At 37.3% G+C, this 17,191-nt stretch overlaps 1 protein-coding gene across 1 annotated transcript in view; it reads right to left on the reverse strand.

Annotated features, from left to right (window-relative positions):
• Positions 1–10,096, reverse strand: part of CNGB3 (cyclic nucleotide gated channel subunit beta 3) — a 191,217-nt gene extending 181,121 nt beyond the window's left edge. The window contains exons 1-2 of the mRNA XM_044928514.2: positions 9,986–10,096; positions 6,128–6,209 (exon numbers count right to left, since the gene is read on the reverse strand). Of these exons, the coding sequence (XP_044784449.2) occupies positions 6,128–6,209; positions 9,986–10,096 (193 nt within the window). The remainder of the gene's footprint in view (positions 1–6,127; positions 6,210–9,985) is intronic.
• Positions 10,097–17,191: the final 7,095 nt, after the last annotated feature.

The raw sequence follows: 17,191 nt of genomic DNA on the forward strand, positions 1-17,191 counted from the left end.
TCATGAAAATTAAGCTTACAAATACACTTTGAATAATATATAATAAGAATAAACTTATAATCCTGAAGATGTGATCCTTGGTTTCATACCATTAAGCTTATATTTTTATGTGAGAACCAGATTTGAGACCATTATTATTATAAAATAACTCATGCTATTAAAATCTCATCAAAAAACAAAGTACTTAGACATGAACCTGACCAAGGAGGTGAAAAACTTATATGCTGAAAACTATAAACCATTGATAAAGGAAACAGAGTGATTTAAAGAAATGGAAAGATATCTCATACTGTTTTATTTGAAGAATTAACATTATTAAAATGGCCATGCTACCCAAAGCAATCTATAAATTTAATGTGATTCTGATCAAATTACCCATGAATTTTTCACAGAACTAGAATGAATAATCTTTAAATTTATATGGAATCATATAAATATAAGAGATGCAGAATTGCCAAAGCAATCATGAGGAAAAAAACAAAGCAAGAGGCATAAGTCTCCCAGGTTTTAGACAATATTACAAAACTACAGCAATCAAAATAGCATGATCTTGGCAGAAAAACAGTTATGCAGATCAACAGAACAGAAGAGAGCCCAGAAATAAACCCACATACCTATGGTCAATTAATCCTTCCACAAAGGAGGCAAGAATATACAATGAAAAAAGACAGTCTCTATGGCAAGTGGTGCTGGGAAAGTTGGACAGCTGTGTGTAAATCAATGAAGTAAGAATACCTCTTCACATCATACTCAAAACTAAACTCAAAGTGGCTTAAAGACTCAAACATACACCATGACAATATAAAACTCCTAGAAGAGAACCTAGGCAAAACATTCTCTGACATAAATCATGCCAGTGTTTTCTTAGGTCAGGCTCCCAAGGAAATAGAAATAAAAGCAAAAAGAAACAAATGAGACCAAATCAAATTTATAAACTTTTCCACAGCAAAGGAAACCATAAAACAAATTAAATGATAGCTTACAGACAGGGAGAAAATACTTGCAAATGATGTGACTGACAAGGACTTGATTTCCAAAATATACAAATAACTCATAGAACTCAATAAGAAAAAACGAGCAACCCAATTAAAAAAAAAATAGATGGAAACCCTAAATAAACATATCTTCAAAGAAGACATACAGATAGCCAGTGAAAGTGAAAGTTGCTCAGTCATGTCCAACTCTTTGCGACCGCATGGACTATACAGTCCATGCAATTCTCCAGGCCAGAATACTGGAGTGGGGAGCCTTTCCCTTCTCCAGGTCCAAACAGAAACAGACTTACAGACATGGAAAACAAACTCATGTTTACGAAAGGGGTAAGGCGGTGGAGGAGGGATAAATCAGGAGTTTGGGATTAGTAGATACAAGGTACAATACATAAAGTAGATAACAAACAAGGTCCTACAGTATAGAATAGGGAACTATCTTCAATATCCGGTGATAAACCATAATGGAAAAGAACATGAAAAAGAATGTGTGTGTATATATATATACAATCTATGTATAACTGAATCACTTTTCTGCAAACCAGAAACTAACGCAACATTGTATATCAAGTATACCTCAATAAAAAACTAAAAAAGGTGATAATAAAACAGAATTATAGTTGAATCATCTTGAATCAATTGAATCATCTTGACAATTTTGTGGGTTTTTTCTTCCTTTGGCTTATGTAGATTTGATTTCTACTGTAGGGTGTTTCTCTCTTCCTCAATACCTCCCTTTGTTAACCACAGTTCATTGTATGCAGTGAAAATTCGTATATGATCTATAGAAAAACCTTCTATTCCTTTTGAAAAAAATTGAAGATTAAATAATGTTCTTAAATCGTTGCTAAGAAGATGTCAAGAGCTGGAGCGGGTGTGGAGAAAGGGGAGCCCTCTTACATTGTTGGTGGGGATGTAAATTGATGTAGCCACTGTGGAAAACAGGATGGAGGTTACTCAGAAAGCTAAAAATAGAATTAACAAATGATTCTGCAATCTCTCTCCTGGGCATATATCCAGACATAACTATAATTCAAAAAGATACACACACCTCCGTGTTCATAGCAGCATTATTCAAAATAGCCAAGACATGGAAAAATCCTAAATGTCTACTGACAGATGAATGTGTAAAGAAGATGTGATACATATATGCGATGAAATACTATGCAGCCATAAAAATGAAAGATGCCATTTGAAGTGATATGGATGCAACTCCGGGAGTTGGTGATGGACCAGGGGCGCCTGGCGTGCTGCAGTCCATGGGGTTGCAAAGAGTCAGACAGGACTGAGTGACTGAACTGAACTGAACTGGATGCAACTACAGATTATCACACTAAGAAGGAGAAAGACAAACCCCATATGGTATCCCTTATATGTGGAATCTAAATTATAGCACAAATAAACCTATCTATGAAACAGAAACCGAAGCAGGGACACAGAATAGGCTGGTGCTTGCCAAGAAGGAGAGAGAGGGAGAGGGCTGGTGAGAGCCTGGGATCAGCAGATGCAGACTAGTCCATGTGGAATGGACAAGCAGTAAGGTCCAGCCATAGGGTGGCTTTGTAGAAAAGATGTGCAGAGACTTCCCTGGTGGTCCAGTGGCTGAGACTCCATGCTCCCAAAGCAGGGGGCCTCGGTTTGATCTCTGGTCAGGGAAGTAGATCCCACATGCCGCAGATAGACCAGGTGCAGTCAAATTTAAATAAAAAAAAAAAGAAAAAGTTCCCTGTATAGCACAGGGAACGATATTCAATATCCTATAATAAACCGTAATGGAAAATAATATGGAAAAGAATGTATGTATATGTGTAATTGAGTCACTGGTGTACAGAACTAATTAATAGAACATTAAAGCAACTATATTTCAATAAAAAAGAAAGGGACCACAGGAATCCGAGACTACAAGTATATATAGCTATTTCAAGCAGTCTTACTCTAAAGGAGGACGTGGGAATGAGGCAATAGTCAAAGAGGAATTAGGATCGAGAGAGGTGTCTTTCCGTTGAAATTTTGTTTTCATTAAGGTGTTAGGGAAATTAAATAAATAGTCTTGTTTAGGCTTCAGAGACAAAGCAGAGTGGGCCTCTGACCTTGCTTCTAACCTGCCTGGACACTGCCCAGACTGAAAGAGACTGTTTGCTGGGAGTGCAAGACCTGCAGCACCGTAGAGAAGATGGGGGAGGAGCCTTGAGATTGTTGAGACCTGGAGGGGGCCAGGGCAACCAGGTCCCAGCCTTAGCAACAGTCCAAGTTTTACATGCTAAAACTAACAGGAAACCAGAGCTGCAAACTGGTCACCGATGGATGCTGAAATCGGTGTGCGTCCTGGGATTATAAGCGGGAACCCCAAATTGCAGCCTTTGAAGTCCCACCCAGGGTGCGGCCTCGCTGCCTGGGACCCTTTCCCAGCTGGGACTCCAGATGCTGTGACTTGGGACTTAGTCTGGATGTTGGTCAAAACCCAGTTTGGTGGTGTATCTTCTGCTCTTTCTGTTTCTCTTTCTGTTTAATGTTAGTTTATTGAAAGTAAGCTAGATAATTCTCTAACAAATGTTTGTATTATTTATTTGTAGATGAGTGGCTTATTTTGTTAACAACTCTGAACCTGAGATGAAAGTGAAAACTTTCAGCAAAACAAAAAATGGAAGGGAAAAAAATGTCAAGAACACATTTTTTTTTTTTTTAATTATATCCTCTTGGTATAGGAGTCTTACTATCTGTGGAAATTTTATATATGTGAACTTTTATCAGAAATAGAGTCTTATGCTTATTAAATATTTCCCTTTCAGTGACACATCATAGTAAATATTTTAAATCAAATAATCTAACAATTGAAGAGCCTAGCTTTAGTAATGAGTTCAGATCAGATCAGATCAGATCAGTCGCTCAGTCGTGTCCGACTCTTTGTGACCCCATGAATTGCAGCACTCCAGGCCTCCCTGTCCATCACCAACTCCCGGAGTTCACTGAGACTCACGTCCACCGAGTCAGTGATGCCATCCAGCCATCTCATCCTCTGTCGTCCCCTTCTTCTTTTGCTCCCAATCCCTCCCAGCATCAGAGTCTTTCCCAATGAGTCAACTCTTCACATGAGGTGGCCAAAGTACTGGAGTTTCAGCTTTAGCATCATTCCTTGTGATATTAAGCTACATTTATATTGAAAAACATTGCAGAACATTCACTTTTTTTTTTCTTTCTTCTTAGGTAAATAAATGGTAAATGCTGACTCTGATAAACACTGTTTTTTTTTGTTATCTTGGAGGAGATGAAAATGCAAAAGAATGATAGTGGACAAAATAGCTGATTTCTATAGAGAAAAGTAAGTATTCTCTTCATTCTAATAAGGACAATAAAAATCTAGAACTATATTTCAAAATAAATAAATAAACAAAATCAATAAAACTAGAGAGATAATAAAAATAGAAATATGACTTAACTATAAAAATAGATTTTTATTTCCACAATGTTATCTTTCAAACTGGGAACATATTATTTTCCTCCAGTCATTCAAGATTATTCTAAAGTTTTCTGTTAAATTTTTATTTTCTTCACATAGACACTGTCTTTCTCTTAAGTAAGAGCAGTGAGATATAATGGCAGTGGGACCATTTCTTCAGCTTTTGAGTGTGTTGATATTACTTTGGAGTAATTTGTTTACTTACAACCTTTCTTGTGATTGTTCATTTACAATCTTGTTTGTAATTTTCATATTCTTCTTATTTTTCCTCTTTATAGACAGGAATTTTGGCTAGTGAAAAGTCAATTGTGCCTCAGCCTCAAGATTTATTCTAGTAAAACTAAAGAATCATTAAAAATTATCATAGATAGACCTTTGTCTAATATATGAAAAGCTAAGACATTTACTCTAGTTTTGTGACAATAATTATGTTATTGTTTAACAATAGCATATTTTGTTCTAGTGATTCCTCTACCATTTTTGTGTTTCCCTGGTGGTCGTGTTCCTACTCAGGAGAAATAGGAGAGAAGGGCTGGAAAGAGGGACTGGGAATAGATCTGATTAGATCCTGCAAAGTCAGGTGAAGTAATTTAGATTTTGTCGTGCAGGCAATATTGAGGCACTCAAGGTTCTTTAGAAGAGACTAGCAGAGATCAAAATAGTGATTAATTTTGAAAAAGTAATCTGCTAATACTGTTGAGAGCTGGACAAAAAGGAGAAAGATTGGGTGAAATAGAGCTCTAATCAGAAGAGATCACTTAGGGCCTGGGAGTCATGCAGGCATGAATTACTAATAAGGATAGTATTGGTGTTGGGATCGGAAAGGAATGAAGTGGGTTTGAGAGCCCTTATGAAAGAAGATTTGGTGGCTAATTTTCTTTATAGAACAGCCTAGACAGAGGAATAAAACATCAATTAAGTTTTGAGCCCAGGAGACTGAAAAAGAAAAAAAAGATAGAACCAGGAATAGAAATAAATCAGGAGAGGGAGCTTATTTGAAAGAGAAGATAAGGAATTCAATTTTAGTCATGCTTTCTTTGAGATGGCAGTAGAACATTCAGCTATATTTGTCCAGTGGTTACTTGGAAAATATTGAACAGGGTCTTAAAAAAGAAATTGGTCTGATATGAATTTATTTATTTATTTATTTAAAATTTTATTTTATTTTTTAAACTTTACATAATTGTATTAGTTTTGCCAAATATCAAAATGAATCCGCCACAGGTATACATGTGTTCCCCATCCTGAACCCTCCTCCCTCCTCCCTCCCCTCATCAATGTAGAAATGAATGTGGCAGCCTTAGGAGGAGACAAGATTTCTAGAGGAGAGAGTTGGCAGAGGAACACAGAACCTTTACACACGCACAAGCCACATCTATTTTATTGTTTTCATAACACTTATCTGAAAAACTATTTGCTATATTAACATAAACTTAACCCAAATTATTTATCACTGTTTCTCTAACTCACAGGCCAGTGCCTGGCATGTGATAGGTAAAAAAGAAGACATCTATTGAATAAATGACTGAATGAAGAAATAATTTTTGTAAATATCCATATTTTCACATTGTCTCAAGCATCACCCTAGGTAATATCTAGTCAAGGAATAGCGTGCTTCATCAGACAATACATTTCAGAGAAATATGCTTTTTACTTTTTTTCCTACAAATTTGGGTCTTACCTTGGATTTTGGTCTGTGACTCTTCAGCTGAGACTGGTGGCATCTTGGTTTTGAGACATTTCTTTTCATTTTTGTTTTCTCCCTTTGAGAAAAAAAAAAATAGAGACTATATGTGTGATTTTGAACTGTGATGATGGAGAAGATTCTTGAGAGTCCCTTGGATTGCAGGAAGATCCAACCAGTCCATCCTAAAGGAAATCAGTCCTGAATATTCATTGGGGGGACTGATGCTAAAACTGAAACTCCAGTACATTGGCACCTGATGCAAAGAATTGACTCATTGGAAAAGACCCTGATGATGGGAAAGATTGAAGGTGGGAGAAGGAGATGACAGAAGATGAGATGGTTGGATGGCATCACTGACTCGATGGGCATGAGTTTGAGTAAACGCCGGGAGCTGATGGACAGGGAGGCCTGGCGTGCTGCAGTCCGTGGGGTCGCAAAGAGTCGGACACGACTGAGTGACTGAACTAAACTGAATATGTGATTTTACATAAAAATGAAGTTGAATGTAATTATAAGAGTTTTTCATTTCATTATCAAGCCAATCATCAAAACTGGTCATTTGTTTATGATATACTAAAAGTGGTAGTTCTTGCACTGAGATGGATATTCCTGACTCTACTATTGGATAATCAGCTTCAACATCAACAGTTTGTTGGTCACAGTCTGTTTTTTCTGGTGTGGTTGCTGATTCTCCCTGACACATGCTTCTCACAATTCTGGTTCTCACTTCCCATAACCTGAACATTGGTTCTGAGCTAAGTCTTCGGTGATAGAAGGTAAAGTGATGGAGCGAAGAAAGCACTTTGGTGTCTTTACTCACAGCTCTCTTCTTTATTCCCTCCATGATTTCATTTGCCTCTGCCTCCTCATTTATCTGAACACTTAAGCTTTCCTTGAAATGTAAGTATATCTCGCTGGATGTGGCCAGTGTATACCTGAAGATTTTCCTATGGGGACAGAGTGAATCAAGAGATAAGGTTAAAGCACCTAAAAACTGGCTCCCAAGCTGCTCTCAGTCTTGCAGGGGGAATAAACACACACAGATGTAACTGACATGAAATGTTATAGGTGATGAGAAAATGTTTGTGGACCCTAGAGGTGGGGCTAAAGGTGGAGTGGTCAGTTCTACTGGAGTGGAAGGGAAAGGATGGACACTGTTAGAGAGAAAGTGACTCTTGAATTTACAAATCAAGATGAGATTTTTGTTTTCCAGATAGACAAAGCATGGAAAATACTCCAGACAGAGGATGCATGTTTAGCAAAAGCCTAAGGTGTGTATAGGTGAAGGGAGACCACAGAAGTGCTCAGAAGGGGAAAAATGTGAGGATATGAGGCCAATGAAGAAGGAAGGGGTCTTGAGAGTCTTATAAGCCTTGATATGAATCTTGACATTACTTTTAGACACTGTATGTCAGACACATTTTAAACTGAAAAGCAAATGAATTAGATGATTTAATTTCAGCCTTGTAACAACATGCATATTAGGCAAGGCAGCTATTATTATTCTTATATTATTGAATAAGAAATTGATTAACTGCCTAGAAAACAGATCTCTGGATAGATTATGAAATAGTGACAAAGGCTTCTGACTTCAATCAAGTACTTTTACATCATATTATTCATTAACATTTTCATCATAGTTTTATGTGTACATAAATATTAATTTATGTGAATAATGCCTTACTCTGGAGTATGAGAGAGAGTTTGGACAAATGTGAATTTGCAATTTTTGATTTAATGGCTATTTACAAATCTGAATTACCTATGATATTTTGGTTTGAGAATTAACTGTTTAAATGACACTTAAAATACAATGCAAATTGATTTATTCATTCCTAGATATTTCCTTATAGGACTGAAATAATCTATTTGTATTTCAGAAACATGTTGTTTAAATGTCATTTTAAAAGGTTATATTCTGTAGAGGAAAATAGGGGTTTAACTTTGTGTCAATTTTAACATTTAGCACTGTTGAAACTGGATAAAAAACTATTTTCCTTTTACTGACATATTATTGGAAAAAGTAGACTCAAATAATTCCCTAATATGACTTTTAAGATATGTGATGCCAGCAGACTTCCTGATGAGCATCCATAAATTATGGCCATCAGAATGCACAGAATGTGTAAGAGCGCTTCTACTGGGGTCTACTCTGACTAGCTCTCCAGTATTAATGTTTCTGAAGGACAGACAACTCCTGAATTTTTGTTTACTTTGCCTTGTCTCTAGCATCTCTTTTTTTCCTCCTGTAGGTTAAGCATTTTGAAAAGTTGATTCAACTACTATTTCTCCCGTTCTGTAGCAACATAACCTAATGATTTAGTTCTCAGGCACTAAAATCAGACAGAACAGGATTCCAATTCAGAGTCTGCAATTTGTCAGTTGTGTGTAAATAGCAAATTATAACAGGGCCCGTGGGTATTGTGAGTATTCAATACAATAGTGCTTGAAAAGGGATAACACTTTGTTTGGCACATAGTAATTCCTGTTAGCTATTATGTTCTCCCAGAGAATAATGTATTAGCTATTTTTTATGTGCTCTGTGGGAAAATAATCGTGATAGTTGGCAAGTTGGCAAGCATTGCTGTGATGACTTTCCCAGAGAGAAACACAACTAGGCTAGCGGAAGGGAAGTACCCAGCTCAACATTTGTGACCGTCTATAAGTTTTTAAACATATAAATAACTCGTAAAGTGTGAGATTATTTATTTTGACACAAGAATTAGAAAGATGTCAAGGACACTCTCGTAAAGCCATGCTAAGCACATGCTCTCCAATTCTCTCCACTGTAAAAACAGTCTGTGTTAATCAGAAAAGGAAGGCAAATTTTCCAGGGCTAACATTAGGTAATCTTGATATTTTATGTACTCTAGGCTCATTTAAACCTGAATCATTAGACCATGCTATGCCAGTCCCTGACGTACCTTCTTGTTTGTACTTGACATCTTTCATCCAGTTGTCTTAGATGAGAAAATAATTCTTGCTTTAAAAATCTTATGTTGTGATTTTAGGTAAATCTAGTGAGTAATTCATGAAAATTGTTCTATAGAGAGCTGTAAGTGAATGTTGATCATATGATTATCATTTGGACTTAAATCTGTCATAAGGATACAAATGATTAATAATGGTAATAAGAATTGCCCTACTATATGCTTTATCTATACTGTCTCTAGTTTGTATACCAAGGCTACAAAGCAGGTATTATCTTTATTTTAAAGGTGAACAGACTTAGAACTTAAGAAAATATTTTTTCCAGAGCATGGTTTCTCCACTTTGGTAATATTAAAGTGTTAACCTGGATAATTCTATGTTGTAAAGGGCTCTCCTGTACATTCTAGGATTTATAGCAGCATCTCTGGCCTTTCCCCTTTAGATACTAATAACTTCCTACCCTTAAACTGTGACAACAAAAAATATCTTCAAATACTGATAGTTGTCCTCAGTGCAAACTACTCCTCATTGAGAACTTCTGGTCTAGAGAAACCACCATTAAAATATGGTTTACTAAGACCAGGATGTTTGACCTTCTCTGTTGGAACTAGATCATATAACATGCTTAATATTTGAGAAACAATTTCATTTTGGATGATGGCAGAAGTGAAAATCAACAAAGAGAAGTCTTACTTGGTTTTTCCAAATTGTAATAGAGTCTTCTACGCATTACTCCATTTTAAAGCCAATATATGCAGTATATAAAATGATGAGGATAAACCCCAAAGACGAACAGTCCATGGCTTAGTCGGTAGCAGGTAAAACTTCAGAGAAATCACATATCCCAGTGTTTATGAAAATCCCTCTCCCAGCCAGGAAATGAAGCGAATCAGGAGTGATTTAGGGACATGGGGCGCATACCTGTCCTGTGGCTTGCCGCGACTCACTGCTTGGATCAGGATCTTGGACATTCTCATTGCTTCCTTCGCTAGGCTTCACCTTGTTGAATTTTACTGTCAGTGATTTAAACATCTCTGAGGTGGTTCTGAAAACTTTTGTTTTATGACTCTGTATCTCAAGGTAGAGAAATGTGCTTCGATTTTCTTTTCATTAGCAGACAAGCCAATTAGTTGTTTAATCAGGATTTTGTTCTGGTTAATTCCTAGAGGCAACTCTTTAGCTAGTCAGGGCTTTGGCTTAAAAGCAGCAAATTACTTCTGCTTGGGTGATTTAAATTCTGTTTATGAACTTCAGAGAGTCAAAATACCCTTGTGAATAATTTAGAAGTGAGAATTAAAACTTCATTGTTGATTTAAATTGTTTAAATTGTTATTTAAATGTGGGCACATTGCCCATTGGTTTATTTTTCTTTCTTTCTTTGTAATTACCCACCTACCTATCTCCATCTATTGAATTTAGGGTTAAAATAATACATGCAAATGATTAAAGACTCTTGGACAGCAAGGAGATCAAACCAGTCAATCCTAAAGGAAATAAACCCTGAATATTTATTGGAAGGACTGATGCTGAAGCTCCAATACTTTGGCCACCTGATGTGAAGAGCTGACTCACTGGAAAACACCCTGATGCTGGGAAACATAGAAAGCAGGAGGAGAAGGGGATGACAGAGGACGAGATGGTTGGATGGCATCACCGACACAGTGGAGATAAGTTTGAGCAAGCTCTGGGTGATGCTGAAGGACAGGGAAGCCTGGCGTGCAGCAGTCCATGGGGTCACAAAGAGTCGGACATGACTGAGCGACTGAACAAAAATGAGGTGCTTATGATATAAAGCAACTCCCCCAAAGTCCTCGTTTCTAGTTCTGACTTGTGAGGTAACTACTTTTTCTCTTTTTTTCTTCCTGTGATTATTTTCTTTAATTGGCATTTTATTATTTGATTAGATTAATGATTTTTTTTAGAAAATATAATGGAAAGTGAGACAGTATTCCCCATTCCCAGTAGCCTAAACGTCCATCTCCGATGCACGAGGATGGTTACATTAGAATAAAGCAGAGAGACTATTAGCTTGCTAGGGCTGCCGTAACAAAGTGCCACAGGCTGGGTTGACTTAAACAACATAAGTGTATTTTCTCGAAGTTCTGGAGGCTAGACGTTTGACATCAAGATAACAAGGGGCTTCCTTTGAAGGCTGTGGTAAAGGACCTGTTACCAGTCTCTCTCCCTGGCTTGTAGATGATCATCTTCTCCCTGTGTCTTTCCTCTGTTCGTGTTCGTGTCCAAATTCTGTCTTCTCATAAGAACACCAGTTACATTAGATTAAGGCCCACCTCAATGACCTTATTTTAATTGACCTCTGTAAAGACTCTTATTTCCAAATAAGGTCACATTTTGAGGTAGGAGAGATTAGAACTTTATCACCAATTTTTGAGGGGATACTACTGAGCCCATAACACAGAGACAGTATGTTTGATGAATATCACTTTAGAGGAAATGTAATTTATTGCTAGGAAGCAATCTGCTCCAAAATTTCTTTCAAGTTTACTATTTTCTTACAAATTGCTGAAATATTATGAATACTATATATGTGATTCTTAGTTTTATAAGTCTAGATAATTCTGTTGGATTATTAGTTTCTTAAATTATTAAAAATATATCTTTCACTTGTATTAATTTTTTTCTCTGATTAATCACTGAATCAATAAACCTAAACTCCTTGAAGGAGGACACTGTGCATCATTTATTTGGCCCCAGAGAGCCTTCATATAGAGTAGAAACTCAACCCCTGCTGAATAGAATTTAACTGAAAGCCCTTTATGTGATCTGACAGCTCTAGGTTTTCCCTATATCTCTGCTTTAATTCAAAACTAATTAAATATATTACACTCACAGAATCTAAATTTTGCATTTCTTAACAACACTTGGCACCACAATATGCCATTTCTTTCACTAATATTTTCCTGCATCTCTGCCGTCTCCCTAAATAGCTGGAAAGATGATTTCTATCAGAACCTTTGCTGCATCACTTCGAGTATCACCTTGTCATCAAAAATAGTGTTCTTTCATAGTATGTGATCCAGTTTAAACATCTATATAAAATATCCGAATATTTCTTTCACAGTTTGACAAATTAACATTTAGCTGTTAACCAAATTATGAAAGAAATATTGCAGTTTTTTAAAAACACTATCTTTTAACCATTTAGCTTTTTAAAAAATATCAAACACTTTTGTAGAAAAAAAGATGAAACGAATATTTCAGTTGCAAAACTTTGTTCTGCTCTTGTAAAAAAAGAATTGAAGTAATTTAAATGATAGAAAATGCTCTTTTCATAACAGGAAAATCCTTTTGAAGTGAGATCTTGCTTACTACATCAAGTTCCAAGGACACCAGAAACATTAAAATACTGATGGGTTAATTACATTTTACTTGGTTTTCTGGAGAATAAATATTTTACAAAAATGCAAAAACAGCTACTTTTATAAAATAAAATCTGGGCCTGTAGTTTGTGAAGCAAAAATACTTGCATATTAATAGGTGGAATCTTATTCCTTAACATGCCTTATTTTAAAAAGTAAAATTGCCTAGCTTTATTGAGGTATGATTGACATATGCCATTATGTAAGTTTCAGGTGTACAATATGATGTTTTGATACACGTATATATTGCAAAATGACTTCCACAGTAAAGTTAGACAATGCAGCCTTTCCCTGACATATTTACCATTTCATTGTGTTGTATATTGAGACACATTTAAGCTTGATTCTTCTCGTGACTTACAATCTTGTTAGTTATGGTTACTTCTGGTGGTTATTTCTGCATCACTAAAAAATCTGCTTATTCTACTCTATTTATGTGTGTGAATTTGAATCCCAAATCAGTGTGAGGGAGATTCAACATTAAGAATTGTTAAGGAGAACTTTATTTTCCTACCCAGAGCCCAAACAAACTTCCCTGATGGTCTGTGCTGTTGGACAGATTTTTTTTCAGTCCAGTAAGAATGTACTTTTTAAGGGTGCTTTGACTTTGTTTTCAATAGAGTTTTTATTGAACTTCTCTTGTGCAGTTGCCAATTAAAACCAGAGCCTTTCAGCTCCAAGACCACCCTCCACATTATCCACACCCAGGGCAGCCTGAGTTAACACATCTAATACTTCTTCCTTCTGGATTTCTGGAACCTGGGGATTTCCTTGAGATAACAGTTATGTATTTTAAGAAAACAATATGGAAAAAAATATGCATAACTGAATTATTTTAATATATAGCAGAAATTAACACAACATTTTAAATCAATTATACTTCAATAAAACTAAAAAAATACTTATGCATTTAAAAGTGTATTTGTAAGAGGAAAAATATGCAGGAAAGATTTTTAAGGAAGAATTTTAATTTAGTTTTCATATGATCAAAATCATAAGTCTTTTATTGATTTTTTATTTTTTTAAATTTATATTTTTTTATTTTAATTGGAAGCTAATTACTTTACAATATTGTATTGGTTTTGCCATACATCAACATGAATCTGCCATGGGTGTACATGTGTTTCCCATCCTGAACCTCCCACCCACCTCCCTCCCCATACCATCCCTCTGGGTCATCCCAGTGCACCAGCCCCAAGCATCCTGTATCCTGCATTGAACCTGGACTGGCAATTCATTTCAAATACGATATTATATATGTTTCAATGCCATTCTCCCAAATCACCCCACTCTCTCCCACTCCCACAGAGTCCAAAAGACTGTTCTATACATTTGTGTCTCTTTTGCTCTCTCGCATACAGGGTTATCATTACCATCTTTCTAAATTCCATATATATGCGTTAGTATACTGAATTGGTGTTTTTCTTTCTGGCTTACTTCACTCTGTATAATAGGCTCCAGTTTCATCCACCTCATTAGAACTGATTCAAATGTATTCTTTTTAATGGCTGAGTAATACTCCATTGTGTATATGTACCACAGCTTTCTTATCCATTCATCTGCTGATGGGCATCTAGGTTGCTTCCATGTCCTGGCTATTATAAAGAGTGCTGCAATGAATGTTGGGATACACGTGTCTCTTTCAATTCAGGTTTCCTCGGTGTGTATGCCCAGCAGTGGGATTGCTGGATCATAAGGCAGTTCTATTTCCAGTTTTTTAAGGAATATCCATACTGTTCTCCATAGTGGCTGTACTAGTTTGCATTCCCACCAACAGTGTAAGAGGGTTCCCTTTTCTCCACACCCTCTTCAGCATTTATTGCTTGTAGACTTTTGGATCGCAGCCATTCTGACTGGTGTGAAATGGTACCTCATTGTGGTTTTAATTTGCATTTCTCTGATAATGAGTGATGTTGAGCATCTTTTCATGTGTTTGTTAGCCATCTGTATGTCTTCTTTGAAGAGATGTCTACTTAGTTCTTTGGCCCATTTTTTTTCCCACATTATCAAAAAGTAGTTTTTCATATTATCAAAATCATAAGTCTTTTATTGATTTTTAAAAAACAAACTATAAGTTTTCATTTTAGATTCAATCATTTCATCAAAAAAAAAACACGTAAAAACCAACTTTATTGATTATATGATTTGATTTGTATGTCTTGAAAATACAAAATTATCAATATTTATTTTTGTTCAAAAAATGGATGTTCATTGTTTTAAAAGGCAAGCTTTTCTTTTTGATTACATTTTTTGCTTCAGAAACAATTAGGAATGAATTTTCAGATATGTATGGGGTCATTTTAGGAGCTTCTCAGTTAATCCTCTATGCCTGTGGCCAGTTAGATTTTTGAACTTAGGATATAAACATGCAAGGAAATGTTAACAGCAGATTTGTGATTGATTCTCCCCCTTCCCAGGACCCTCAGAGGAAGAAACAGATTCATCAGACCTCCTTGTAAATTTGACCATGGTATTTACTGGTGGAAAGATACCAGGAAGAGCCTATATGTAGGAAATGTATTTAGTAGGACATTTTTGGTCTGTCTAGGTTGCTTAGGAGATCAGTCCTGGGTGTTCATTGGAAGGACTGATGCTGAAGCTGAAACTCCAATACTTTGGCCACCTCACGAGAAGAGTTGACTCATTGGAAAAGACCCTGATGCTGGGAGGGATTGGGGGCAGGAGGAGAAGGGGACGACAAAGGATGAGATGGCTGGATGGCATTACCGACTCGATGGACATGAGTCTGAGTGAACTCCAGGAGATGGTGTTGGACAGGGAGGCCTGGCGTGCTGTGATTCATGGGGTCTCAAAGAGTGGGACACGACTGAGCGACTGAACTGAACTGAACTGAGGTTGCTTATTGCAGAAAAGCCTGTAATTTACGGATTTATGTGGCATGGCTGGCTGGAGATGGGGTAACTTTGTAAGGAAGCTTAAATTGGAGATATCCTCAAACCACCTTGCTTTCTCTTTTTTATTGGCCACACCATGGGATTTCCCAAGTGTCTCAGTGGTAATCTGTCTGCCAGTGCAGGGGCTACGGATTTGATCCCTGATCCTGAAAGATTCCTGGAAGAAGGACTACAGTATTTTTGCCTGGAAAATCCCATGGACAGAGGAGACTGGTGGGCTACAGTCCGTGGTGTCACTAAAGAGCCAGACATGACTGAGTGAGTAAAACAAAAAAACGCAGCATGTGGAATCTTAGTATCCTGACCAGGAATTGAACCCAGGCTCTCTGCAGTGAAAATGCTGAGTCTTAACCACTGGATTGCCAGGAAAGTCCCAAATATTTTAATTTATTTCTTGGCTGAGTTGAGTTTTAGGTGCATCATGCGACATCTTTTGTTGTGATGCACATGCTGGTTGTGGTCCATGGGCTCCCGGGTGCCTGGGCTCAGTAGTTGCTCCTCATGGGCTGAGTTGCTCAGTGGCATGCGGGATCTTCCCAGATCAGGGATGGAATCCGTGTTCCCTGCATTGCAAGGCAGATTCTTAACCATCAGACCACCAGGGAAGTCCCTCCCACTGCCTTCCTTTTGTGAGAAATACTTTTGCATACAACACTCAAAACCTCCTTGTACATCTGAAATCAAAATGTGTCAAAATGCAGGAGAAAGTGGACAGTTTTAAATGCTGGGTCTGATGGTTATCAGTCAGTTCAGTTCGGTTCAGTTGCTCAGTCGTGTCGACTCTTTTCGATCCTGTGAATCGCAACAGGCCAGGCCTCCCTGTCCATTCCCAACTCCCGAAGTTCACTCAGACTCATGTCCATCGAGTCAGTGATGCCATCCAGCCATCTCATCCTCTGTCGTCCCCTTCTCCTCCTGCCCCCAATCCCTCCCATCATCAGAGTCTTTTCCAATGAGTCAACTCTTCACATGAGGTGGCCAAAGTACTGCAGTTTCAGCTTTAGCATCATTCCTTCCAAAGAAATCCCAGGGCTGATCTCCTTCAGAATGGACTGGTTGGATCTCCTTGCAGTCCAAGGGACTCTCAAGAGTCTTCTCCAACACCACAGTTCAAAAGCATCAATTCTTCGGCGCTCAGCTTTCTTCACAGTCCAACTCTCACATCCATACATGACCACAGGAAAAACCATAGCCTTGACTAGACAGACCTTTGTTGGCAAAGTAATGTCTCTGCTTTTCAATATACTATCTAGGTTGGTCATAACTTTCCTTCCAAGGAGTAAGCGGCTTTTAATTTCATGGCTACAGTCACCATCTGATGGTTATAGCTTTTCCCAAAAAGGATGTTTTATAAATGCTTGATAGTGGCCTGTATCCATTGAACCATTAATGCAGTTTGCTGTGATTTGGGGGAGTCTGATTTGACAATTCAAACCTTAGGATTTATCACAGATGATAAGAAAATGATACAGATATTGATTCAAGCATCTTTATCAATAACTTAAAACACTTCCAGTATCTTGATCTTTGTCAGTAGCATGGTGTTCACATAGGCATTAAAATTACAGATGAATACTTTCACTTTGTTTAGATCAGTTCAATCAGTTAGTCAGTTCAGTCTCTCAGTCGTGTCCGACTCTTTGCGACCCCATGGACTGCAGCACGCCAGGCCTCCCTGTCCATCACAAACTCCTGCAGTTTACTCAAACTCATGTCCATTGAGTCGGTGATGCCATCCAACCATCTCATCCTCTGTCGTCCCCTTCTCCCGCCCTCAATCTTTCCCAGCATCAGGGTCTTATTTGCATCAAGTGGCCAAAGTATTGGAGTTT

The sequence above is a fragment of the Bubalus bubalis genome, chromosome 15, assembly GCF_019923935.1.
Source record: "Bubalus bubalis isolate 160015118507 breed Murrah chromosome 15, NDDB_SH_1, whole genome shotgun sequence".
Lineage (NCBI taxonomy): Eukaryota > Metazoa > Chordata > Mammalia > Artiodactyla > Bovidae > Bubalus > Bubalus bubalis.